We start from the raw sequence: 25,880 nt of genomic DNA on the forward strand, positions 1-25,880 counted from the left end.
ATCACAGATGCAGAGAAACTCTTTAAAAACGACATTTTATTGCCAACAGAGGGGAGGGGAGTCGGGGCCGTGTTGGACAGAGATGATACAAGTGCTGCTGAGCATGTTTGCTTCCAACTGAGGGTTTAACTGCTCACATAAGAAACTCAGATGTAGAAGCCTTTGTAGAAGTTCTCTGAGAATATCGCTGCTCAAACGTGGACAGATTAGTTTTCTTTAGAAGTGAATGAGACTGGAACCATTAAGGCTCCAATACCTCAAGTTGTTTGGTTGACAGTTTATTTTATTTAATCATCTATTATCTCCCCCCAAAAAAAGCTTTTAGTAAAGCACATAAAACCCGGACTTGTAATAGACGCATCACTGTTACACAATCAGATTTTACACCGATCAGCCGTAACATTATGACAGCAAGGCCCAGACTCCTCTGGAGGTGTGGAGCTGTGGTATCTGGCACCAAGACACTAGCAGCAGATCTGAACATCCAACAAGATGCTGGATCTAGACTTGAGATCTGGTCGAATCTGGAGGACAAGTCAACACCTTGAACTCCACCCATTCCTGAAGCAGGAAGCATCATCCTGCAGAAAGAGGCCATCAGGGGATCCTGTCTCCATGAAAGGGTGGACATGGTCTGCAGTGATGCTAAGGTAGGGGCTACGAGTCAAAGGATCATCCACATGAATGGAAGGACCTAAGGTCTCCCAGCATCACACTGCTTTCACTGGCTTGTCTTCCTCCTATAATGCATCCCTAAGTGACCCATATGATATAAAATAAAATGTCATTCATCCGAATTAGAGTATTACTCGTTGTGCTGTGATCTGAAACTGCACAAAACATGTTTTCAAAGTTTGAAGTGTAACTTAAGAAAGAAAACTGTGTGTGACAGTCTGTAAATGACATCTAACCTGGTAAATGCAACATGTGATTGGACCAGACTTGGGCAAAGAGTGACCTAAAGGGTCCAGCCCCAGGATCCAGGATTTTAAGACAGAGCAGCAAGATAACATTGCACGAAAATCAGAAAAGCTTGTAAGTCTTTCTCTTTCCATGATGGATCCCGGGGACATGGACAGAACATCAGTTAGGACAACAATGAGCCCTGGTTCATCTCCTTCCTTGGACAACTTTTGATAGATCACCCCACTAGAGCTGCAGTCCTGGAGATATTCTGACTCAGTTATCTAAACATCAGTTTGGTCCTTTTAGTCAAAGTCACTCAAATCCTTCCACTTGAACATTTTTCTTGTTTCTAATACCAACTTTGAGGATTAAATGTTCAGCTTGCTCCCCAATACATCCCACACACTGACTGAAGCCATGAGAACCAGATAGTCACTGGTCATAATGTTGCGGCTGAAAAAAATGTGCAATCTTTAACTTTAAATTCACTGATTTTTATTCTTGAGTGGGAGGTGGATTCAGATTCCACTCGTTTCACAGAAGGAAACTTGATTCTTTGCAGAGTGAACTTCTACAAAGGATAGATCAACCAGAGGAACACAATCAAAGGCAGCACCGCCGCCCACGGAGAGACAAACTTCCACTCGTCTTTGCAGGCAGGCGGATAAACGCGTGCTGCTGCAGTTTTTGCACCTTTTGATTCGCACTGTTTTAACGTTAAAAGCTCTTCACCACAAACCCACAGGTTTTCCCTCCAACCAAACGCAGAGGATGTTTGGATCAAACGTGGTGAAGACTGTTGACTGTTTTTTTTTTTTTTTTTTTTTTACTTCTTTGTCGGGTTCTTTTAAAATTCCCTTAGAGAAATAACGTAGCACCGCTGTTGGCGTCTGCTGGTGGCTGAAGATCCACGGCCAGATTTACTTCACTTACAACGACTTAAATAAAACAAATGTGCAGAAATATTAAAAACACTTCCAAGGAATGCAAAAAGGAATTAAGATTATTTTTTTCCAGAAATAACAGCCTTGCATTCCTTGTTGGGTCCGTGTACTTTTCTGGTATTTCAAGTTTGGTTGTAGGCTCTAAAATAGAAAAGAAAAATTCAAATTTTCATTTAAAAAAAACAAAAAACGCTGAACAAGAAAATCTACCTTTTGTCCGTTAATCTATGAAACCAGTGGTTATTAGGGTTATTAGACAAGTTTAAAACATTTATGTAGGTGAAGAAGAAGAAGTAGTAGTTTCCATCAGTGATTTCAAATATTTCCTGTTGGTCTAAAGGAGCATGGTCATGACTCTGGAACAATATTCAGATGTAATTTTAGACTTTCTGACTCAAGGTATCTGGTCATCTGGATTTATCTCTGAATCTGGAGAAGAACCAGGTTTATTTAGAGCTGAACACAATGATCCATGGACCAGAGAGACCTGGACCAGTGGTCACCATGGAGACTACTTCCTGGACCAGTGGTCACCATGGAGACTTCTTCCTGGACTAGAGAGACCTGCACCAGTGGTCACAATGGAGACCACTTCATGGACCAGAGAGACCTGGACCAGTGGTCACCATGGAGACTACGTCCTGGACCAGAGAGACCTGCACCAGTGGTCACAATGGAGACCACTTCATGGACCAGAGAGACCTGGACCAGTGGTCACAATGGAGACCACTTCATGGAACAGAGGTCACCATGGAGACTTCTTCCTGGACCAGAGACCTGGACTAGTGGTCACCATGGAGACTACTTCCTGGACCAGAGAGACCTGGAAACTCCAGATGTAGAGTAGACTACTTCCTGTTTCATTAAAGGAAAATACAGCTTTTATTTTAAATCGCATTAGTAGAAAGAAAATAGTAGAAAGTCTAATATCAACTTTCTCTTTTTTTGTTTTGGACTACAGAATGAAAAAAGAAAGGTTTATTTTATTTCAATTTTTGGATTCAAGAATAAGTTTTGGTTTTAAAAGCAAACTTGAAATACCAAAAGAAAATAAAAATGCACAGACGCTTGTTTTCATCAAACCAGTTTTGCCGAATTGGACGCTCTTTGTTTGTGTCACACATTTTCAGTAACACAGTTTTTAATAGTGGCCTCATTAACCGGTGCATCAGCATTATAAATGAACAAATATGCCGTACCAAGATTTATTCATTCATTTGTTTGGCGTTGTTCTTTAAATTCTCTTCTGTACAGGTTAACACACTGGGAAGATAAACATGTATGCAGCATTCTTAAAGGTTCGGATGCAGCGACCATCATATTCAACGTGTCAGAGCAGATTAATAAGAACAAATCCTCAACGGGCGGCGTCATGGCCTCCGTCTGCAAAAACCAAAAAAATAATAAAAACCCAAAACCAACCGACAGGAGCTTTACATTCAGAAAACCACACGATGGCATGATGATGGTCGGAAACCGGAGAAATCACTCAAAGAAACGAAGGAGGGTTGATAAAAACAGAACAAATAAAATAAAATGGAAGCCAGTCTGAGGTGAGCGATGGTTTTTCACCGTCTCATCCACAAGATGAGTTAGTTTGGAGGGATGACAGGGTGAACGGATGGCAGGGTTAATCTCTGAGCGTCTTGATCTCATGGGCAGTGCTGCTGTTGGAGGAACTGTACAAACTAGGCACGTTGTTTGTAGAAAAAGTATGTGAGGAGCGCTCTACAGAGACTAAATCAACAGGTTGTTGTTGGTGAATAAGATGCATGCGATGAGAAATCTGCAAAACCTGTTTAGCGGGGGGAGGGGAGGGAGAAAAGTCTGAACGGAAATTATTTTGCTGGAGGAGATAAGAAAGAAAAGCCATCAAGACAAAAGAAGCGCTTTCAAACGTAGAACATTTATCTTCTTCTGGAAAAACTTTGTGAATTGTACAAAGTACCGACTGAAGGACTGCATGTTAAAACTAAAAACAAACAAAGCTGGACAGAGATGTTTGGTCTCGAGCATCAGAGACAGGTGGAGGTTGTATTCAGATCTTAGTGCACCGGGCAAAGACAGAAAAGTACATCTTTGATTCGAGAGACAACAAAAGAAAAGTAAAGGGGGGGGGGGACGACGCCCTGTCATCAGAGACGGTTTCATCAACGTACAGAAAAACCCTGTGAGGTTAGTTCAGGAGTGAAGTATAGGCCTCAGAATGCTCCACTGAGAGTTCTCCTCATCTGAACCATCCAACGGACTTTAAAGCTGAGGTTCATCCCAGAATTATGGCTTTTCTATTCAAATACTGCTTCGACTAATTCAATCTCCAACAGTCGGGGTGTGCAAACACGTTAAAGCCTGTGAGTGCATGTGCAGGCAGATAATATACGTAGATTATATGTATGCAAGTCTGTGTGCATAGATAGGGCTGGATATCAAAGCACAATAATTTTAATCGAGTGTCTGATTAGATTTTTCCATTTATTCATTGAATCATATCGTTCCTGATCTAAATTTACCAAATTAAAAACAGGACATGTCATGAGCAGGTCATATTTTTACTGACATGAGAGATAGCAAAAGAAAATAGTAGAGATATGTCCCTGAAATAAATATTTGTAAAAGTTATCCCGACCATGTTCAGAATAACTAAATAGTTTTAAATTCTGTTTCTCATCAGTCTTAAAAAAAGTTACTGTGCACATGAACTAACCACAACAACATTATCAGCTTGCATGGCAAATATTACTAATACAGATGGCTCCATGATTGTACTGTGGAAAAATAGTGTTAATTAGCCGACTAACTTCCTCCACCCACAATTTATTATTTTTTTTTGTAGAGGAAAGTGCAAAGAGCTGCAGAAACCACATTATTTTTTGGCGGGTTTATGTGATGATTTACAAGAGAGTGACAGCGAGGTCAGTGTGATCGGCTACGACCAGCGTTGTTTGTCGCGTGTGCATCGTGAACATAGTCTGTATATAAATATGGACAACACGTCTCCACTTCCTCTCATTGGTCAAACTGATGCTATTTCTTTTCATGGGGATACAGGCGGCACCGTCTTGCGACTTTGGAGCCAAAGTCTGATCAGTACGGTCAGAAGGTGGAGCCACGTGGAGCCGTGATATCGATGCCCCGCCCACACTTCCTCCAGACTCACTCGCGTTTTTATTTAATTAATACCACGCTCTGCTCTGCCTCCACCAGTAATGTTGGATTATACACTGGACTTGTTTTTAAACATTATTTTTCCAACTTACAGTCCGACTGGGACGCTTTATGAAGCTGGCAGTCGCCATTATGTCACATGCTGTTTCTATAGCGTCAAATAACGGACTAAAAGTAAAGTTATCCAAACAATTAACACTTGAACATTCATCATCATTATATTAACTACCTACCTGAAATGATAGAGATCATCCTTGATAAAAAAAAGTTTTGACATGTATTTTAATGTTTTAGTTTGGCCCAAGTCCCGCCCACTAACATGGAGGGGGTGGAGCTTATGACATATACTGCAGCCAGCCACCAGGGGGAGCTCTACTTGATTTGGCTTCACTTTAGAGGAGCTGTTCTGTTGTCCATCTTTATACTGTCTATTGTTGTGAAGAGTTGCGGACATGACATGAATAGTTTCAACTAAAACCTGCTCCCTAGTGAAAGCCACATGTCGTGTTAGCAGACTTTTGTTCTGATAAGAACTGGATTGGTTGGACATTCAGATGTGTTTTCGTTTGACATTAAACATTTGACAAAGTGAGTAGTTTTTGAGAAAAAAATAATAGTTTATTTTGTTAATTCTTCTTTAATTTCTCAGAACATGATAAAACGGTTTCAGCGCTGACACTGAAGACTGTTGATACCCAGCCCTACGTCTGCATCATTTATCTCGTCAAAGAAAAAAAAAAAGAAAAAAGCCTCACAACAAAACTACATCTTCTTAGACTGAATTTCCCCAGGTCACCCTGTCTGGGATTGGAGCCAAAGTGCATCGGTAGTTATTATCAAAAAATGCACGAAGACTTACTACAACAAAAACACATATGTATGGAAGTACATACAAGACCTGTGCTTATGAAGGATCTTCAGAACGGTAGCTTCCTGTTTGGTTTTTGCTGCTCGTGCAACTCTGAGAGCCTTTAGTGTGAGAGGTACTGCTGGATGCATAGCATAGCCCTGAGTTACAGCTTCCATAAAGGGCTATTGGTTCTAATCATCTGACACAAATATACAAAGTTTAGAGTCCACAGGAATCTGGCGTCAACAGGCTCCGACAACCAATCACCACCACGAGCCTTTTGGTAAATACATTCAGCTCCCGGTCGGGAATCGGGAAACGATTCTTCACAGGATTTTAGTTTCCGCTGGCACCAATAAATAAAAATGATTAATTATTATTATTATTATTATTATTAGAGTAGAGCACACGTCGCTTGAGTGGAGATTCTTTGGGAAACAGGGCGACACTCTCTTAAGACGGCGGGTGTTTGAAAGCAAAAATGTGTGAAAATATACAAAGAGTTAATTTTGGATGCAGTGCTTGCAAATAAAAAATAAAAAATACAGGATTTGCACTCATTTGGCCCGGACTTGATTGTTATTACTTAGCTGCAGAAAACTCACGAGTCGCCTCTGCAAGTAGAAATGATAAAAGAGAGGTCTGTGTTATTGAGCAGCTCGGTCACATTCATGCAGCGCTGCCAGGTGGCTTTTGTTTTCTTAAAAGAACGGAAACCAGGCAACATAATCTGAAATCATCTGGAGGAAATCTAATCCAGAACACAGGATAGCATCCAGCATTTTCCACAAAGCAGGAATCCATCTGAAAGCTTCTCAATAAAATCAAATAAAAGGCATTATCGATATTATCAGAGTGATAAGACCCTGTGTGTGACATGAGATGATTTTATAAACTTTTAAAACACTCTTTAAAAAAAAAAAATGCAGGGGTTTAATTGCGTCGGCTGATTAGTTTAAAAGATGGACGTGCTGATGTAAAAACAAAAAAAAAAAAACCCAACCTCCTCGTGTAACATTCATAACTTAGATCCAGGTGCTCGTAGTGTTTCTCCTTTTTATTAAAATACCCGTCAATTTAATCTGGGACTTGAACACAACCTACACGTGGCGGCGCAGCACTGATGTGGACTCTAAAAAAAGATTATTTCACGGCTGTGTGGTTTAAAACACCTCCATGACACCGTGTGGTGAGTTATCTTAAAACTTGTTTTTGTGGGACGGGGTGGGGGTGGGGGGGGGCTAAGGCAAAAAGAATTAATGACATTGGGAATTATTGTGACAACTTCATCCCAAGCCCAACATTTGGTATCAAGCCTTTTTTTTTTTTAAAGGTGGGAAAATAAAAATAAAACCAAAAACATACAGTGTGCAAAAACAGAAAAGAAGGAGCAACATACGGGGCAAATACTTCACTCCTTTTAGGGGTGGGGGTGTTTTAGGATTAGAGGATGGTGGGTAAACTGTACAGGGGTCCTGTATAAAGCTGGAGGGGGGAGGAGGAGGAGGAGGACAATGTTTAAAAGGTGCAGGGGGGGTGGGGGTGGGGGCGGGGGGGCTCTCTCAGGCTGCACTACCTGTGGACCGGCAGGTGCAGCCCGTTGAGGGGGTTGAGCGGGTGGTGGGGCAGGGGCGGGTGCAGCTCCAGCTGGGCCAGCAGGGAGAAGTGGTCCGAGGGGATGTGCGGGTGGGGGCAGCCGGTGATGTTGTTGTCTACGAGCCACTGGCTGTCCAGCGGTCCCATGAGGCCCAGGACGCTCATGTGGGTCTTGGAGAAGAAGATGTAGTCGATCACACCCTGTGGACACAACGAATATTCTGCATGAAAATGACTCGAAACGTTAGCGGATTTAGACCAAATCATGAAAATGACTTCGGTAATTTTTGTAAGTTCTGTCAGTTCCTGCAGATGTTTGCATGAAGAAAAAAAAAAACCTTGTGAAACCACAAGACTCATCTATTTGGCGTAATTCTGGTGAATGCCAACTAAATTGCGGTCTGATGCACTTTCATCACTACTGATGGAGGTTGCATCAACACTAATGACTCACGTTGCTCTATTTTTCTCTTAACACTAATAAGTCCACGTAGGAGTTAATTTGTTTAAAAAAATGTGCACCAGTGCAAGTGATGACGCATCCAGCGAAAACACAAGTAAAATGAAACGTCAGCACAGAACGGAGATTCCCTCAAAAGTTCCAGAAAGACGCCGGAAACATCTGGAGGATCAGTCGGCAATGGAGAGTTATTATTATTGAGAGGTAAAACCTTGTCGGAGCAGAAAAAAAACAGATGCCAGCATGACTCATCGAAACCAGCGCTAAAAAAACCCACAAGATAAATCGAAGTACGGTAATACGCCTCGTCACCAACATCTAAACAGTGTAGAAATGTTGTTGTTTTGGGAAACTCTAAAGGGTAAAACAAGTCATCGGTTCAGCGGCGTTCATCTCCCACTGGTTGCTATCTCAGCAAAACTACTCGTAAATGATTCCACGTATCGTTAGCCTCGTTGTCATATTTTCACGTTTTCGGAAAATTGGAAAAAGCACAATTTTTAGCAAGCACATGGGTATTTTTTTATCGATATTGTAATAGTGGACAACAAATGACTCAGGCGATTATGCCATGAGGCTAACGAAATGTGAATGAACAAACCATAAAAGCCAACACTGTGTCACTTCAGGAAGAGGTTTTAATTGCGTACTTCAATTGCGTAAAACCCATTTTTCTACATTTCTGTATAAAAAAAACATCAGCAGATTGTGAAAGAAGACGAAAAGAACCCGATCAAAAACCTCAAGTAACAAAAATGTACTTTTGTCAATTCAGGAAAATGACAGGAAACACTGCAAACAATCATCCTGTCTGTGAAACATGGGGGTGCTAATGTCCTGGTTTGGGCCTGTTCTGCTGCATCTGGACCAGGACGGCTTGTCATCACTGATGGACCAATGAATTGTGAATTCTACCAGTGAACTCTAAAAGAAAATGTCAGGACATCTGTCCATGAGCTGAATGTGAAGAGAAACTGGGTCATGCAGCAAGACAACGAGAACCAAGAACACAAGTGGTTCTACAAAAGAACGGTTAAAGAAGAACAAGATGAATGTTTAGGAACGGCCAAGTCAAAGTCCTGAGTTGGGTTCTCTTTGTCTACTTCCCTCTGATGTTTTGAGCAGTTTTTGTGCAGAAATTTAGAAATTTTTGAAAGAGGCAAAAGAAATGTCACTGTATATATTCTAATAAAATGTAAAAATGAAATAAGGTTTGGTGCACAGATGCAAATAAATGTATCCTAACCTTTGACTCGGCTAGTAGTTCTTTTTTTTTTTTTTTAACCCTAGACTTATCAACCAGGATTTCAACATCAAAAAAAAAAATCTATATAAGGAGTTAGTTTTCAAATTGTCTCAGGGCTTCCGTCTTTGAAACTTGCTTAACGTAACCAAATTGCACAACCCAAGCACGTTTTAAGAGTTTTTTTTAGGTTTTCTACCATACAGAAATGAATGGGAAACAATGGTCTTCTGTAACTGAAGTAAAACTACACCCTTAAGTCTAAACCTTTGTTCAAAAAGGAGTCGTTTACCTTGAAGTCGTATGTGTAGTTGGTGTAAGGCATCAGATTGCTGTCGTAGGCGCTCTTCAGCTGGAAGTTGTGTGTGATGCTCCCGTCTGAGTTGCCGTTCTTGCCGTTGCAGCTGAAGTTGGTCAGACATTCGCTGTAGCGTAGCTCTTTGAAGTCCTTGTGGTTCTCGGCCACTCCTCCGTTGCTCAGGTATTCCACCACACCTGGATCAAAGGACACCACGTAAACCCAGAACCTTTGGAGTGTCTGGAAAAGTTGCTTCGCACAAAACGGCCTTTTCAACAACAACGTAAAACCGAGACGGGCTCATGCTAACAGGTGAAGACGGTCCTACCAGAGTCAGGCAGTGAGTTGAGGTCAGCACACAGGACGATGGGGATGGAGGACGGGTCAGAGGTCGGCGAGCCCGTCGCCACGGAGCCCGAGGCCCTCTCGGCGATGCTCTTCAGCTCCGACAGGAACATCATGGTTTGGATCAACTTCACGTCCGAGTACTCGGGGTCCCAGTGCATGTGGGCGTTGGCCACCAGGATCAGCTGCCTCTCCTGTGGTGGCTTCATGCCTGGAAAACAGAGCAGAGAACAGTTAGGTTAGGACATCTAATGTACGAAGTTTTCCAAACTAAAGCACAAATCAGTCCCAGAACAACAAGAAAGAACCTTCTGAGAACACTTCAGAAACCAGGTACAAACAAGCTGAAGCAAGGGTTTCTTAAAGATGTTGCATCCATTCTTCAGTTCTTCAGTCTGGGTTTAAACATGAACATCTGAGGTGTTGTCCGTCATGAACAGGCATCACTAAGGTCTGTTAATGACCAGATACTCATCTGTAGTTGAAGGAAAGTATTATGATGGGTGGACTTTAACGAATAAATTGAAGCAACATCTCAAAACATCAGCCGGGAAGTTAAATTTTGGACAAAGACCCCAACAGTAACTGCAAAGTTGCAAAACCTTGACCTCAATCCAATAGAAAGATGCTACTTTTTGGAGAAACGTCCTCTGGTCTGATGAAACAAAACCTGAGCTGACCATCGTTACGTACAAAGCCAAGGGACACCATCTCATCGGTGAAGCACGGGGGTGGCAGCATCATGTTTTGGAAAGGGACTGGTGCACTTCAGAGAATAAATGGCATCATGTGGAAAGAACATTATGAGGCTATATTGAAGGAACATCTCAAGACGTCACCCAGGAAGTTAAAGCTAGGTCTTCTAAGTTGATAATCACCTCAAGCATGACTCCAAAGTTGTGCAAAAGTTGAGGTATTGGAGTGGCCAACACAAAACCATGACCTCAGTCCAACAGAAGACTTGTTTGAGAGTCAGTCCTGAGTCAGTTTCATGCATGTAATTGTAAGGAGTTTGTGGAAGGCTACCAGAAACATCTGACCCATGTAAAACAACAACAGCTGAATTTTTGACTTGAACTGTGGCCAAAGAAATTAAACAAGTGAAACCAGACTGACCCCCCCCTCCCAAAAAAACATATATAGATGGCAAAAATACACAAAAACTTCATGTGAGTGAAACAGGATTGTAGAAACCCCCACTAACAAATAAATCCTGATCCTGGTTTAATTTTGGTCTCAGAAAAACACAAGAGCTCTGATGCAACTCCAGAACAGAAACTCCAAAAAAAAAAGAGCTGAGGCAGCAAAATTATAAAAAAAGAAGATCAGTTCAGAGAGTATACAGATTAATACTGAGTGCAACATATAAAATATTAAATACAGACCTATGATATGTGATGGTGAGGGATGAGACGCTTTTAAAAAAACTCTATAAATGTCCCTCTTTCATTCTTTCTGCACTGAATAAAGTTGATTCAGTTGATTTCTTATGAAAATCACGAGTGACACCTTGTGGGTAAGACGCATCACTGCTGATGTCAGTGTTATATTCACGTATTTAACAAGGAGCCTGGTGTAGCCAGACTCAGATTTGGATTTCTTTACAAGGCGCATTTCAACAGAAGAAGAACAAAAAGTAAATTTTATGAAGGAGCGCAAATCATGTGCAGTTTTGTACTTTATCCACAATTCTTTCAATTGTGATAGAAGTGTAGAAGGATGTCAGTGTGCCAGCGGGGAATTTAAAAGATGCACAAATTAAGATTAGGAACCTTTGTTTTAATCCATAAATCAGTAAAAACTCATCTGGATTATCCTGTCCTGAAACCCAACATGCGTCTAATGTCTCTTGACTCAACGGAGCAACTCAACTTTAAGCCACAAAACATTTGTGGGCATGGGAGTTGGTCTGGGTTCCAAACTTGCCCCCGATCTCTAAAGTGGGAGGTCGTAATACTAACTGTCGCTTCTTACCAGTGGAGAACAAGTCCTTATTGACCTCGAGGAGAACGGCCACCCCGATGTTGTCTTTGGTCATCACTCTGTTCAGCATGACCTCTGAGCCCTCAGAGTTGGCCATGGCCACCTGATTGAACTCCACAGTGTGTTTCTGGACCAAAGTAAACCTACAAACATCAACAAAGACGAGGACATGTCCATAAAAAAAGCAAAGTAAAAGCTTTTTTTTCCTACATTAATAAAACCACATCCTACACATGTCTTCTTTGTAAACTCACTTCTCGGTCTTGAAGAACACCGCACAGCCGTCCACGTGTTTCCTCTCCTGCTCGGAAACCAGTTTGGCACGAGATTTTGGACAGAAGTAGCCGTCGTAGCCGCGCTCCTTCAGCGTTTCCAGAAAGAAGGTGTAGTACTGCTCCGTCTCCACCTCCTGCAGAGGCACAGGGCAAGAAATGTCAGCTAAAATAAAAAAAAAAGAGTTGATGTGTGAAGGCGATTTCAACTGTGATGTGTTTAAATCTCAGAAATATAACAGTCTGGTTTCAGGAAGGGATTATCCAGGTGAGGTTGATCCATCTTGAAGACAACTTTCTTGGGAAAACTAACATCAGCAGATCCATAAGTTTCCAATTAATTTCTGTTATGAAATAGTTTTGCCGAACAGCCAAATATTCTTGGCGTAAAAGTTTTGTAGCTCAAGAAGCAGCTTATAAAAGTTCACTTTGGATGAACTCTTGAGATTTAAGTTCTCTTTTATAAAGTTTGACTGGTGAAGAACCAATGAAACAGTTGTTGGATGTGGAGTCTCTCCTATCTCAGCTGCTTTAGCTCTTAACTCCTCTGAGTTATAGTAGTTGTAGGTGTCTTGGTGTCCATTAGAGAAGTTAAAGGTGTCTTGGTGTCCTTTAGGGTAGTCATAGATGTCTTGGTGTCCTTCAGAGTAGTCAAAGTTGTCTTGGTGTCCTTTAGAGTAGTCGAAGGTGTCTTGGTGTCCTTTTATAGTAGTCGTCAAAGTTGTCTTGGCGTCCTTCAGTGTAGTCAAAAGTGTCTTGGTGTTCTTTAGAGCAGTCGTAGGGGTCTTGGTGTAGTTTTAAAGTGGTCGAAGGTGTCTTGGTGTCCATTAGAGAAGTTATAGGTGTCTTGGTGTCCTTTAGGGTAGTCATAGATGTCTTGGTGTCCTTCAGAGTAGTCGAAGGTGTCTTGGTGTCCTTTTATAGTAGTCGTCAAAGTTGTCTTGGTGTCCTTCAGTGCAGTCAAAAGTGTCTTGGTGTTCTTTAGAGTAGTCGAAGGTGTCTTGGTGTCAATTAAAGTAGTCAAAGTTGTCTTGGTGTCCTTTAGGGTAGTCATAGGTGTCTTGGTGTCCTTCAGAGTAGTCGAAGGTGTCTTGGTGTCCTTCAATGTAGTCAAAAGTGTCTTGGTGTTCATTAGAGCAGTCGTAGGGGTCTTGGTGTAGTTTTAAAGTGGTCGAAGGTGTCTTGGTGTCCTTTAGAGTGCTTTTTGACATTTTCAGATAAATCTCAGGATCTAAAACCAGCACGAGGCCGATGTGAGCTTTACCTGCAGGCTGATGATGTCGGCGTCACAGCTGGTGATCTCCTCCATGATACCTTTCTTGCGGTACTCCCAGTTCAGGGCCCAGGATGGACAGTAGCCGTAGAGCTGCCGCGTGGCGTACTTGTCACACAGGACGTTGTAGCACATGACCGTGAACACCGCTGGACGGTGATCAGAGTAATCAGAATTATTAAAGGTTAAATTAATAAAGATACATTTAAATAAAAACTGGGAAATCATATCTGCAACGTGACTTTTATATTCCAGCATATTCAGCTGAGGCATATATTTTGTACACGACTCTTCCATGAATGAACCTTTTCTTCTGATTCACAAAGAGAAAGCATCAGCCTCCCAGGGCCAAGAATTAGAATAAGATGATGCATTTAAAAAGGCCAAAGCTTTTTAAATTACGCTGAGGTCGTGACTGAGCTTCTATGCTACCTGGCAACTTAGTGCACCAACCAAATGAAACTGTACACCTGCTAACATCACTGTTTCAGTCTCAGATTTCATTTTTTGCAGTTTTGAATTGTGGCATCAGATTAAACTGATGGTGGTTAACGTGAACTCACCTGTGGGCATCATTTGGTCTCGCTCTTTCAGAGTGATCCAGGGTCTTTGGGGAAGCTGCTCCGGGTGCACTGGAAATAAGGATAATTAGAAACAGTGGTGCACCTGCTACGATATACCTGCGCTGTGCAGGTTTACAATAAACCGCTTGTTCATTATTCATGAGTTTGAAGCCAGCCGAGCCATTCACCTGCTAGATTGTCGAGCATGTAGTTCAAAAGCTTTCTGGTTCCGTCGGGCTCCTGGTACAGATTGAGGATGTCCTGGGACAAAGGATTTCCTGCAGAAACAACCAGTTTACAACAACCTTAAATGTTTTTTCTTCTTAAATCGCCAGCCGCCATCTGATGAGAACATTTTAGGAAAGTGTCTTAATGACTAGTGGTGAAATTATTTCACCAAAAAAGCTGAAAACGAGAGCAACTGGACTTTCTTAGAGTTTCTAGAGAAGACGTTTCACCCGAGTAGTAACGTTTTTAAGAAGCTCTACAAGTCCAGCTGGTCTTTGTTTTCATTATTTTACTGTTTTTGGATATTCAGCGACCTGGATGACAGAGAACCTTCAGAAAATCTCACCTTTTAGCCCCAAGGTTTGTAACTGGAAAAGTCTCCCAAGTTCATAAGGCAGAACTCGTAAAAGATTGTTGTTTAAAAGCAATTCCCTGCAAGAGATCAGACAAAAAACAAAACAGGAGCAGTGTTTAGTTTCAGGCTTGATTTTCTTTGTCTCATTTTTGCTTTTTCAGCTTTTTCTCTGTGTTATAACTTTTCATAACCATTTAATCGTTGTGTTTGTGTTCACTTTTCTTCTACGGTTTGAGTAAATCCGAGGAATAATTTATAGTTTGAAGCAGAAGAGAAAGTGAAGCGAAAGTTTAGTACAAATAAAAAATCATGAGCAAGATTCTGGCCGAATGCACATGAGCTACTTTTAACATTTGGGAAAGGTTTTATTTTGGAAGTCCAACATTTTTCCAGGTCATTTCTTTATTTCTTTATTTTATAACCTACACAAAGTCATTGGTGATGGCTGTTTGAAAGGCGTGGCCTCTATGCAGCATCCTTATGAGGTTCCGGTTGCTGTTATATGCTTTTATTTTAGTAGTTTGGTACTTTTTATATTGAAAATCTGACATTGACTCTCCCTTTGGTCTCTGACCTTTTTATGCTTATTTGTTTTTAAATCCTGGCTTCATCAGCTCCTATTTGCATCTTGGAAAATTTATATTGAAAGTCTGGCAAACTTTCAAAATAAAATCAAAGCACTGGGCGCTTTTATTATCCCTCCGGTAATGACAGTCTTGGGAATCGTGGCTTTTAGCAAACATCCTGGCTACTGCTGAGCTTCTACTGTGTTTCTACTGTGACTCTGATCTGACTCCAGAGTCCGAGGAGCCTCCGGCCTACCTGAGAGAGACCATGTTGCCCAGTTCGGCGGGCAGGCTGCGCAGCTTATTGGACGACAGGTTCAGGTAGACCAGGTGGGGCAGCTTGGCGATGTCCGGCGGGATGCGGGTCAGGTTGTTGTCGTTGATGTGCAGCGCTGTCAGGTGGGTGAGCGTCCACAGGGAGCTGCTCAGACTCCTCACCCTCCCTGCAAACACCAGAACGTCCTTTAATATTAAAATATCTTAAAAATACAAGAACTAAACTCAGGTTTTCAGCTACAATCCAAGTCTAGAGGCAGACTTCAATGGTTTTAAACTCTACTGTGCATTAATTGAACTTCTGCAGCTTCTGTCAAAAAGAAACTTTCTGCTTTAAACTAATTAAAACCAAAACTTAATGAACACCTGGTTTATTACAGACTTTTAAACAGCTTTCAGTTTCACATTAACGCAGCTGCAGAAAGAAAAAACACCCCTGACCAAGGTTTTTTCCTGCACTTATCAACAAGATAAAAGGCCACAGATTCAGCTTGAGTGAGATAAAAATGTCAAGATGAATAAAACAACTTTTGGACGCAGTTTCCTTCCGTCAAGCTGTAGGAGAGCTGTACTCATGAGGAGAACAAGTCATGCTTCACTTGGACTGACCAGATATCTCGAGCTCAGCCCAGTGAGACTTCTTCCCGTTGGCCGCCTCCTCGGCCGACATGATGGTGTAACATCTGCGGGGATCTGGAGGATCATATTTTTCCTTTGGCATACCTGTTAATCTGAAACACAAAGCAAGAAAACAAGAGATCCAACTTTAAAACCTCTTACACTGAAGAAGAGCTAAACAACCCGTCAGACTGAGATCATTATAGTTTATATAATAATATAACATGTTTAAAAGATTTGTTTTCTTAAAAGCAAAACTTATTCTGTTTGAGTCACAGTGACAGAAAAGACGTAAAGTTGTGTTTTCCACACAACATCCACTCAGAGACTACTCCCAGACCTGTCTCTGTGTTTAACTCTAAACCCAAAGAACCACATCAACAGGCGTCTGCTTTTTTTTTTTAAAGGCTTCTGAAATCCGACACCTCAGACAGAGTTTGCCGTCGGCACGTGTCTGCTGGACAGCGGCGGAGGTGATTTCCCAAAACCCGGCGAGACAACGTCAAACCGGCAAAACCACAGAGGAAGCACCTGGAGGACAACTGGCAGTGACACCGGGACTCTGACGTGATCAGTCCAGATCTTATTTTCTCATAAAAACTAAATTCAGGTGGACACGTTCCAGTGCCTGATCAAACTGGCTCCTTTACTGGAAGCTCAGCCAGATTAATAATTAAGACGCTTGTCTTCAGGAGTTGGACTCATCTGATGCAGAATCAGTTTGATTATTTCACTTCTGTCTTCTTGTTTCACTTTGACTCGACTCACGAGACGTTTTCTACAAAGCTGCACATCAGAGACACGTGCGTCTTTGTAGAAAGAGCATTTTTAAATCACACATCTCCTTATTACTGTGTAGGTCACGCCTGGACTCCTCCAGAGCTCTGAAGGTGTGAAGCTGTGGCACCAAGATGTCAGCAGCAGATCCTTTAAGTCCTACATGGCACAAGATGCTGGACTGGATCGAGATCTGGTTGAATCTGGAGGACAAGTCAACACCTTGAACTCCAACCGTTCCTGAACCGGGAAGAGTCCAACAGAGAATCCTGTCTCCATGAAAGAGTGGACATGGTCTCTGCACGGAGCTACGAGTCAATCATCACAGCGTCTCCACCGGCTAGTCCCATAAAGCGTCCAGAACCACCACCACCTTCTTCCAGTTCTCATGTGTCCATTGTAGGAGCTTTCATCAGAGGTCAGGGGTCAGCACGGACTGGTCTGAGATCTGACTCCTCTCTATCAGAACCAGCATCAGCTTCTTCAGCAGTGTGTTGGATCAGAACCACTTGTACCAGCCCTGCAAGCCTTGACCTTGGTCCGTGATCCTGTCTCCGGGTTCTTCTCCTTCCTCGGACCGCTGCAGACCAGGAACACGGGCGACCAGAGCTGCAGTTCTGGAGACGTTCTGACCTCCACTCTGAGGTCAAAATGTTCAACTTGCTGCCTGTCAGTGGTCATAATGTTATGGCTGACTGGTGAATACAATCAACAAAGTGTGTGAGAAGCTGGAGCCTCTTTTACAGACTCAACTCTGGAGCCATAAAACAAACTTATAATGATAATAATGATGCAGCATAACTTATTGCACATGTGCATTAATTAAAGAGGTGCATGAACTCGGTGCATGGTTTTATTTATATGCAGCCGCTGCCATGAGATTAGCTGCCTGTCCTGGCTGGGATGGGGGCGGGGGAGGAGGGGAGGAGGGGAGGGGAGGAGGGGGACAAGTTTGGAGAAGTCTTACATAACCTGTTTACACACTACTGGGTCACAAGTGAGCGGCGACAGCGGCAGATAAACGGCTCCACCGGCCTCGGTTCATACCACGGCCACATGGAGCTGCACACATGCCTCAAATGACTCCAGAGAAAAGGATAAATAATATAAATATAAATGCCCCCCCCATGTCTTTATTTATTTATTTATTTTAGATTTGTTTTTAGCAAGGTGTTTGCAAATGGAGAAAGACATGTGGCGATGGCAACTGCACCAACAGCTGAGAGGAGAGAGTGTCCAAACATAGCTGTAATGTCAAAAGTGACAAGCGCGTAAAAGGATGGGCCCGTCCAGGAGGGGACAGGAGGAGGGGGGGGGGCAGGGGGGGAGAAAGTGGGGAGGTGGGGAGGTGGGGTGGCCCGGACCAGCTGTCACACCTGACAACGAGGTAAACACGCCCTCAGGACGCGTGTACGTAGCCACAAGCTAATGCTAAACGTGTTAAAACAGCAACAAGTGCAAAACGGTTTGAGCCGTTGGAAGCAGCGGCGCTGGATTTGTTTGGCTAGCGGCTACGGGGCGCACGCCGTCCGGGCGGGCGGCTCACCGAGGGCGGACTGCCGGGCGGGGGTGGCAGGGTTTTAAACGGATTTAACTGCCCGATTTAACCCGGAAGAGCCGAGGAGGAGGCGGCGGCGGCGTTAGAGACAGAAAGCGGGGCTTGACATTACCTTCATTCGGCGGCTGTAGAAGACGACTTATTGGGGGAATCGGTAGAGGCATGCAGAGACGCGGCTGTTAAACCCGTTCAGACCCTGAACGTCTCGGAAACAGAAGGAAGAACAACAAACGCGACTTCCGCTCGTGCGCGCCCGCGGTGCTTCGCGCGCCACCCGTTACTCGCTCAAGTTGACCGAAAACAATGAAAACAAACCCTGTTTTAATTCCATTCACAAAATTTTGATTTTTTTGAATATAAATAAATGTGTTACACCGTTTGAAACTTGTCATTTGAAATTCTATCTGTGAATAACATATTTAAAAAGCTTAAAGCGGTTTAAATCGTATTATATGGAAATTACATCAAAATCTATGGTTTGCATATGTAAAAGCACATATTATGGAACATAACTTACTATTTTAAGAGCATATAAAAGATTGTTAAAAATTCGGCACGAGGTTAATGTGCCTCGCGAATTTTCTTGTTCGTTTAAACCTTTGTTTTCTCAGTTTTCTCACTACCTTGGAAAAGACGGTTGTTAATGTAAGCATAGCATTTTAAATAACAAGGAAATATTAACGCATGCCGAACATTAGAACGTACCTCATCGATTATGAGTTGATACAGGTTATTTTTATGCACACTTTGTATGTTTCACAACAGATACAGTAACTAGAATTTGGCATTTTTTGAGCGGTGATTTGAGCGAATTCCTAAAGCGGAACCATTTATATCGTGCCTCTGTTTTCACACGGATCAGCAGCGTTCCCAAACATGGCAACCTGCACGCGTAGTGTGTGGAAAGGTCAGTTGTTTTTAGTGTTAATTTTGTTGTTATTAGTGATATTAAATGTGTTTAATTTTTAGTCCGTGTTTGGTTTATTTGTTTGATTAAAAGAAAAATATAAACATGTATTATTTGCTAGCCTGCTGGCTAGCAAGCTTCCGCTAGCTTACCTTATTACCAAACACTTGGCAAAAAAAATAACATTTTAGCATACTCCTTCTTATATAAGCACATTCCTCTCATTATTCACCATGGTTAAGATCTTATCATAATTATTAACTCTTTTTGTTACTTTCGGCTTTAGTACTTTTAACCAGACACCTCTTAAATTAGTAGAATGACTCGTTTTCAGCTTGAGCTGTGGAGGGCCAGAACGAGCAGGTTAGAAGTTGTAATTTAATTGTATTCAGGTGTTTTTTGGTAGCTTACGTGTATGCCGAATTCAAGTGGAAACTTGCATTTTATAGTTAGTCTCTTAACAATAAACTGGTGAGTGACTGCTGTCTGCTGGAAAGATTCATTTTGCTGTCAGTGGAAGATATCAGACACCAAAGAGCATCAATTATATAAAATAATAATTTTAGGAACTCAAACACTGGATGTGATCTGCCTCAGTTAAAGCTTGATTCAAACTGCTGTCTTTGCATGGGAGATAAAGTCATGCCAAAGGCTTGTGATCAGCATCATGACATCTTCTGGTGGAATTAAATGAATGTACCTTGGTGCACTTGGTTTATGCAAAATTCTCAGAAAACATCTCGTGCTCTGTTATTCAGTTTGATGTCGTGTCCCACAGCCTGTGTTCTATCGAGGTCATCAGCTGTTTGCATTCATCTCTCATGCAGCTTTTTTTTTCTCATCTCTAGTTTTAGCAGGATGTCAGAGGCAGCTGCTGAGCGCCGGCGGCGTTCATCCCGTTTATTCGAGTATTTCACAGACCGCACGGAGGAATCCCCCTGTCAGGACTTTCGCGGCCGTCAAGTCAGTTTACAGACTTTTAAATTTCATAAAAAACTGTTTTAAAACTCTTAAATCTTAATCTCAGGAGGGATTTCTAAAAAGTTTTGCACATTTAATTTAGTCTAACATCTCTCCTCTTGATTGACAGGGCACAAAAGAAAGAGAAGAAAGAGGAGGTGGTGAAGAAAGAGAGACCCTTCATCGATGACAAAGACAGACATAAGCCCTTTGGTAAGACGGCATGGACGCCTGTGGACGACGTGTACGTTATGAGGTACTACCCCGAGCCCGTCTACGGCGCCGCGGAGGCCATCGACGCGCTGAAGAAGTTCCAGGAGCTGGACTTCACTCCCCGCAGTCAGCCCGTTTACATCGACCTGAAGCTGGACATGAAACTGGAGAAGAAGGTAAAGGCAGCTATGAGCCGCTGGAGAGCTAGATGTGAAGTGTGTTTTTAGTTTTTAACTCCTGTTCTGCCTTTTTACTTGAAACTGATTAATTAAAATCCTCGATTTCTTTAAATGTATGTCACTCCCTGCATCCTCTGGTTAGAAACTTTGCTGCGATGAGATGAGTCCACATGTGAGGGAAATCCAAAACATGACAGAAGCTCCGTCAGCCCTGAAAGCTGATTAGATTTAAAGTGAAGCCACATGAAAGATGAGAGAGATAAACGACACAAATCTTTGACGGCGTTAGTTTTCTTAAAATCTCTTTAATAACTCAGTTAAATCAAATTCAATCTGGACTTTGTGAATCCGTATCGCCAAGCCTGCTGTCAAAATAACAGGAGCATATGCCATAATGTAAAACTATTACAATTCAGCACTACCAAAATGAAAACACAGTTGAATCAACAGCTCTTCCTGTTATTTTTAAACTAATTCTGAACACCAGAACCTCCATGGAGACAAGATTTAGTGCAGGACTGTTATATTAGCATGTTTCCACTAGTGTACCTAATGAACTGGCCGGGTAGTGTAGGCTGCGTCAGTCTTAATCAGCTAAAAAGAGCGAAACACAGGACTGAAAACCTCCACAAGTTTGTTTCTGCAGAGTCTGCATCCGTCTGTCGCTGCAGAACTAATGTCCCTGTGCATGATGAATTATTGTCATCATCATCATCATCACACCAGAGAAATGTAAATCTGAAGTGATGAGGCAAGAGATTTAATGCTTGATTATCTACATCCAGACTAGGATCTGTCCCTTTTCTTGCATTTTTTTTTTCTGTATTTCCCTGCAGCCTGTTAAGTGATAGAATCGTAATACATCTTTTTATTTCCTCGCAGAAAAAAGTGGACCCCTTCGTCAGCGCCCTGCACCTACCGTACCCCTTCAAGACGGAGATGAACAAAGTTTTAGTTTTCACCCAGGTAACGTCTCCCCCCCTCCTCCCCTTCAGCCTCTCACCAGGTCTTTATTTCATCGCTCATCGTGTGTCTGCCGCTGATGAATCGTTTTAATTTTGCCCGAGCGTGATTCAGATGTGCAGCACATTTTGTTTGTCAGCCTGTTTGTCTGTAATGAATGGCCTTCAGTTCAGGCTGCCTTTTCTTTTTATTTATTTATTTATTTATTTAATCCCAGAACGATGCCAGCAGGATTTGATTAATATTCCTGTCGAGCGGCGGCAGGTCGCGGGTTGTAACTTAGATGTTCCAGTTAACGACCGTAATGAATGACGGTGGCGGGGTCTGCCAGACTTTGACGCGCCCCAGATCAGATTTAAACGGGTCACGCTTGGCCTCTGTGTCTTTATCTGCAGGATGCTAATCAAGCCAAAGTCGCGCTGGAGAACGGAGCCGCGTTTGCTGGAGGAGTGGAGCTCATTCAGCCGGTAGGTTGGTGAAACAAAGTCAAAGCACACACAGGAAGTTCAAACCCGAGCTTACTTTGTTTGAGATTGATTGAGATCGCTGGCTGTGATTAAACAGCAGCTCCAGTGACCAGAAACCTGTGTAATTCCAGATCTTGGATGAAGAGATTTCGGCAGATTTCTACGTAGCAGTTCCAGATATAGTCACGAAGCTCGTGTCACTAAAGAACAAACTGAGGAAGAAGTTTCCAAAGGCCAAGAGAGGTGAGACGAGGGTTAGAATAGAGTTTATTTCAACCTACGGATGAACCGCTGCACGTTGAGCTGCACAGAGTAGAATAGATTAGCATTACTGCACCTCCGTCCTGATTGACGGGTTGCTGTGGTGACACATTGTCAATCATAAGGTAGACTTGGATATTTATCCACAAGGGCAAAATAAATACAGGGGCAAGACAGTTAGAATAACCTAAAATATAATAATAAAATAACATAATAAAGTAGTAATAGTATAAACAAAAATATACAAGATACAAGCTATGCAGTTCTTTACATTTTACTTTTCTGTAAATATGAACGTCATGCTGTATTATTCAAGACGAAAATCAAGCCTGTAAACGTTTTGCAAGAATACAGGTGTAGGACATGTCCAACAAGTGTTTAAAAAAAGACAACTGGACTTGTAGAGTTATTTTGAGAAGACGTTTCATCTGAGTAGCTTCTCCAGTTCTAAGGGACTGGTGGGAGGTTTGAGGTTTTAAATAGGAAACTCTGTGAGTACAACGCATCAGAAAACACTGCTTTCTAGTTTATTTCAAACCTGGTAATACATTTAAACTCCACCCTAAAGACAAAACACCCAGGTACAAACAGTAATGTGGTGTATGCTGTTCAGTGCAGTGAGGAGTGTACAGACTTATACAATGGGGAAACCAAACAACCCGTCCACAAACACATGTACCAACACAGGAGGGACAAAGGACAACGTCCAGATCTTAGCCAGAGAAGACCGATGGTTTGAAAGAGGAGTAAAGGAAGCCATCTATGTCAGACTGGAACAACTGAGATTTAATCTGCCATCAATTTAAAATATAGTTTTAACTTCTGTCCCCAAGAAGTTTCAGCCCCATTCACACCTTGAGACTGGAGACTCTGACTGATAATGAGCTGTTAAAGCACCATTCATAGGGACATAGAGGACAGGGACAAACAGTCCCCCGCTCAATGACAGGTAAGTATCTAACTGTTGATGGGAATTAGCTGCACCAGTTTCTGGTTGTTTACACAAACAAGCTGGTTTCTGATTGGTCATCCACAGAGTTTCCTATTTAAACCTCAAACTTCCCTGAATAAGCTACTGGGATGAAACGTCTACAAGTCAAGCTGCCTTTCTTTAAACGCTTGTTGGATTATACCATGACCTGGATGACTGAGAACCTTCACAGACACAGGTTTAGGACACTTCTTAAATGATCCTGGTCGTTTTTAAGAGGACTTCAGTGATGATGTGTTACGTTCTCTGCTGACACTCAGGCTCCATCGGGATGGACATTCCCAAGATGTTGGACTTGTTTAAAACGGGTCACGAGTACCTGGTGGAGAACGAGTGCTACGTCAGGACCCAGATCGCCACGGTACGTCATGATGAACTGAGTAAAGGTGATGGTGATAACTTACTGTAGAGGAAGTGTTCAGCTTCTGGTTTTCTAACCAGAGCCTCAGGATGAGGTAGTAGATAAGAACAGGATCAGACTGATGGAGTGTGACGCTGAGGAGAATGACCCACGGCCGTCTGCTGCACAGAAACATTAAAACATTCTGTTTAGTTACAGGTGAAATCTTCTGATTTGTTGCTTTTATATAGTGTCATGTATGTCTGAGGCATTCATACACTACGTCAGGTATTTTCTAAGTGTTAGTTAATGAGAACCGTCCTCACCAGATAAATAAATCAGTAAGTTAAAGACTTGATTTCATGCTTTTCTTTTTCCTCCTCTCAGCTCGACATGCCCACTGAACACATCTTAGCCAACATGCAGGCCATCGTGATGGATGTCTGTTCGCACCGACCGGCCAGTTTGGGTACGTTCACCAACATCAGCCCCCAGGGACGGGACGGGACGGGACGGGACGGGTTTTCATTTTTGGCAGGACAGTAGAGAAAGCAGAAGAGAATAATAAATGCAGACCTGTTCCATAGGAAAGCTAACCTTATATGACCTCTGTTGTGATCTGGTGCTATATAGAAAATAAAATTAACTTCAAGATGTTTAAAACTGAAGTGAGACCCCCACCCAGTCTGAATGGGTGGAGGAGAACAGAGAGTCCTGTAAATAAATGTTGATAAGTTAAACAAGGAATGAATGAGAGGATGTGATGGTGAAAGCAGCAGCTGATCTGAGTCTTTTACAGACTTTAATACCTCCTCCTTCTTTCTCCTCCTCCTCCTCCTCCTCCTCTCTCCTCTTTCTTTCTCCTCTCTTCTTCTCCTCCTCCTCCTCCTCCTCCTCCTCCTCTCAGGGCCCTTCGTGGAGCGAGCCATCCTCTCCAGTCGTACCAGTGAAGCCTTGCGGTTCAGGAGTGAGGACGTTTTACCGAAGCCAGAGAAGGAGGAGTGACCTGATCAGAGGAGGCTGTGACTGTCCACTAAAACATTTAAATGTCGTATTAAATCAACTTTGTATTTAAAATCATTTCCTGTTTGTTTATTTAAGTCCGTCCATTAATATTTAAATGAGCTCGTTATGAAATGATCAGGATCTGAACCTCCTCCTTTTCAATCAGTTCATCTCCTCCTCTCTCCTCTTCTTCTCCTCCTGCTTGTCCTCCTCCTCTGTCTCCTTACATCTCTCCTCCTTTCTCTTTCTGCGTCTCCTCCTCTGTCTCATTGTTCATCTCCTCTCTATCTGTTCCTGTCTTGTCTCCCTCTTTTCCTCTTGTCCCCCTCTCCCTTTTTCTCTCCTGTCTCCCCCATCTCTTCCTTCTTCCCTTCCTCCTCTACCTCCTCCTTTTCCTCTGCTGTCTCCTCCTCCATCTTTTCTTTCTCTACCTCCTCCTCTTCCTACTCCCTTATCTCCTGTCTCCTCCATCTCTTCCTTCTTTTCCTCCTCTTTCCTGTCTCCTCAATTTCCTTCTTTCTCCTTTCTTCTTCTTCCTCCTCCTCCTTCATCTCTTTCAGCTCTTGTTTGCTGTGTCTCCTCCTCCTCCTCCTCCTCCTCCTCCTCCTCCTCCTGTCCCCTGTTTCCCATGTTGTCTCCCTGCAGAGTAGAGGCTCTCCTCATCAGCATCTAACGTAGACACTTCTTGTCTTTAGAAATAAAAGTTTAAAATCTTAAATCGTTGTGACACACGTTGTGGTAAATGAAATGTTTGTTTTGTTGATGAATGAATTAGAAAATGGTGATTTGATTTTCAGGAACTAATTAAGCTCTAGTGAGAGTCGATAGGAAACAAGCAACATATTTTAACCTCAAGGTTAAAGGTTAATCCTGCTCGGGTGTAATACCTCCACCCACCACCAGGAGTCAGTGTTTACTTAGAGAACGCTCTGCAACCTGTTTGTCTCTCGTCTGTGGGAAGTTCTGGGAAAGTGAGGATGCAACAAATATTTATTTAGATTAAGAAAGAGAAATAAAACACAGCAGAGGTTTAATGGTCTCACTTAGAGTCCTCCGTCCCCGTCCTTCTCTGGTAGGAGGAAGAGGACAGGAAGTGATTTTTATCTTTTACATATATTGATTAATTAAATTTAAATGATGCACACATGACAAACTGCAGTAAAGTTCACACTGCATTTAAACACCCTTGAACAGCCACTGTAAGCGCAATAGAACCTAGAAGGTGTTCCTGCAGCAATCCTCAATGTTCTCGGTTGTTCCACCTGGACCTGGTTTGACACCAACATCTGACTGGGATTAACCTCTGTGGGTTATTTAG

At 42.5% G+C, this 25,880-nt stretch overlaps 2 protein-coding genes across 2 annotated transcripts; one reads left to right on the forward strand and one right to left on the reverse strand.

Annotated features, from left to right (window-relative positions):
* Positions 1–56: 56 nt before the first annotated feature.
* On the reverse strand, positions 57–18,771 carry cnot6l (CCR4-NOT transcription complex, subunit 6-like). Its single transcript, XM_084551162.1, has 12 exons — positions 18,389–18,771; positions 15,933–16,054; positions 15,304–15,490; positions 14,473–14,558; positions 14,087–14,176; positions 13,899–13,967; positions 13,327–13,484; positions 12,045–12,199; positions 11,782–11,933; positions 9,791–10,018; positions 9,457–9,659; positions 57–7,662 (listed from the first exon to the last, which is right to left on the reverse strand). Exons 2-12 carry the CDS (start codon positions 16,042–16,044, stop codon positions 7,438–7,440), a joined length of 1,665 nt encoding a protein of 554 aa, XP_084407288.1. The 5' UTR covers positions 16,045–16,054; positions 18,389–18,771; the 3' UTR covers positions 57–7,437.
* Positions 18,772–18,839: 68 nt separating this feature from the next.
* mrpl1 (mitochondrial ribosomal protein L1) lies at positions 18,840–25,109 on the forward strand. The gene is made up of 9 exons (XM_084551163.1): positions 18,840–19,183; positions 20,032–20,146; positions 20,274–20,532; positions 21,418–21,501; positions 21,894–21,965; positions 22,097–22,208; positions 23,478–23,578; positions 23,945–24,026; positions 24,465–25,109. Exons 1-9 carry the CDS (start codon positions 19,153–19,155, stop codon positions 24,560–24,562), a joined length of 954 nt encoding a protein of 317 aa, XP_084407289.1. The 5' UTR covers positions 18,840–19,152; the 3' UTR covers positions 24,563–25,109.
* The last annotated feature ends 771 nt before the right edge of the window (positions 25,110–25,880 follow it).

This window comes from Chelon labrosus (genome assembly GCF_963514085.1).
Source record: "Chelon labrosus genome assembly, chromosome: 9".
In the NCBI taxonomy this organism is placed as follows: Eukaryota; Metazoa; Chordata; class Actinopteri; order Mugiliformes; family Mugilidae; genus Chelon; species Chelon labrosus.

What these genes read in the sequence shown, in the direction of transcription:
- mrpl1 (XM_084551163.1), top strand. Translation starts at nt 19,153, where the DNA reads ATGGCAACCTGCACGCGTAGTGTGTGGAAAG. An exon ending in CACGCGTAGTGTGTGGAAAG is followed by an intron (nt 19,184 to 20,031) that starts GTCAGTTGTTTT and finishes TCTCATCTCTAG; the next exon opens with TTTTAGCAGGATGTCAGAGG. An exon ending in GTTTCCAAAGGCCAAGAGAG is followed by an intron (nt 22,209 to 23,477) that starts GTGAGACGAGGG and finishes GCTGACACTCAG; the next exon opens with GCTCCATCGGGATGGACATT.
- cnot6l (XM_084551162.1), bottom strand. Translation starts at nt 16,044, where the DNA reads ATGCCAAAGGAAAAATATGATCCTCCAGATCCCCGCAGATGTTACACC. An exon ending in ACAAACCTTGGGGCTAAAAG is followed by an intron (nt 14,177 to 14,472) that starts GTGAGATTTTCT and finishes TTGTTTCTGCAG; the next exon opens with GAAATCCTTTGTCCCAGGAC. An exon ending in CAACTCACTGCCTGACTCTG is followed by an intron (nt 9,660 to 9,790) that starts GTAGGACCGTCT and finishes CCTTTGATCCAG; the next exon opens with GTGTGGTGGAATACCTGAGC.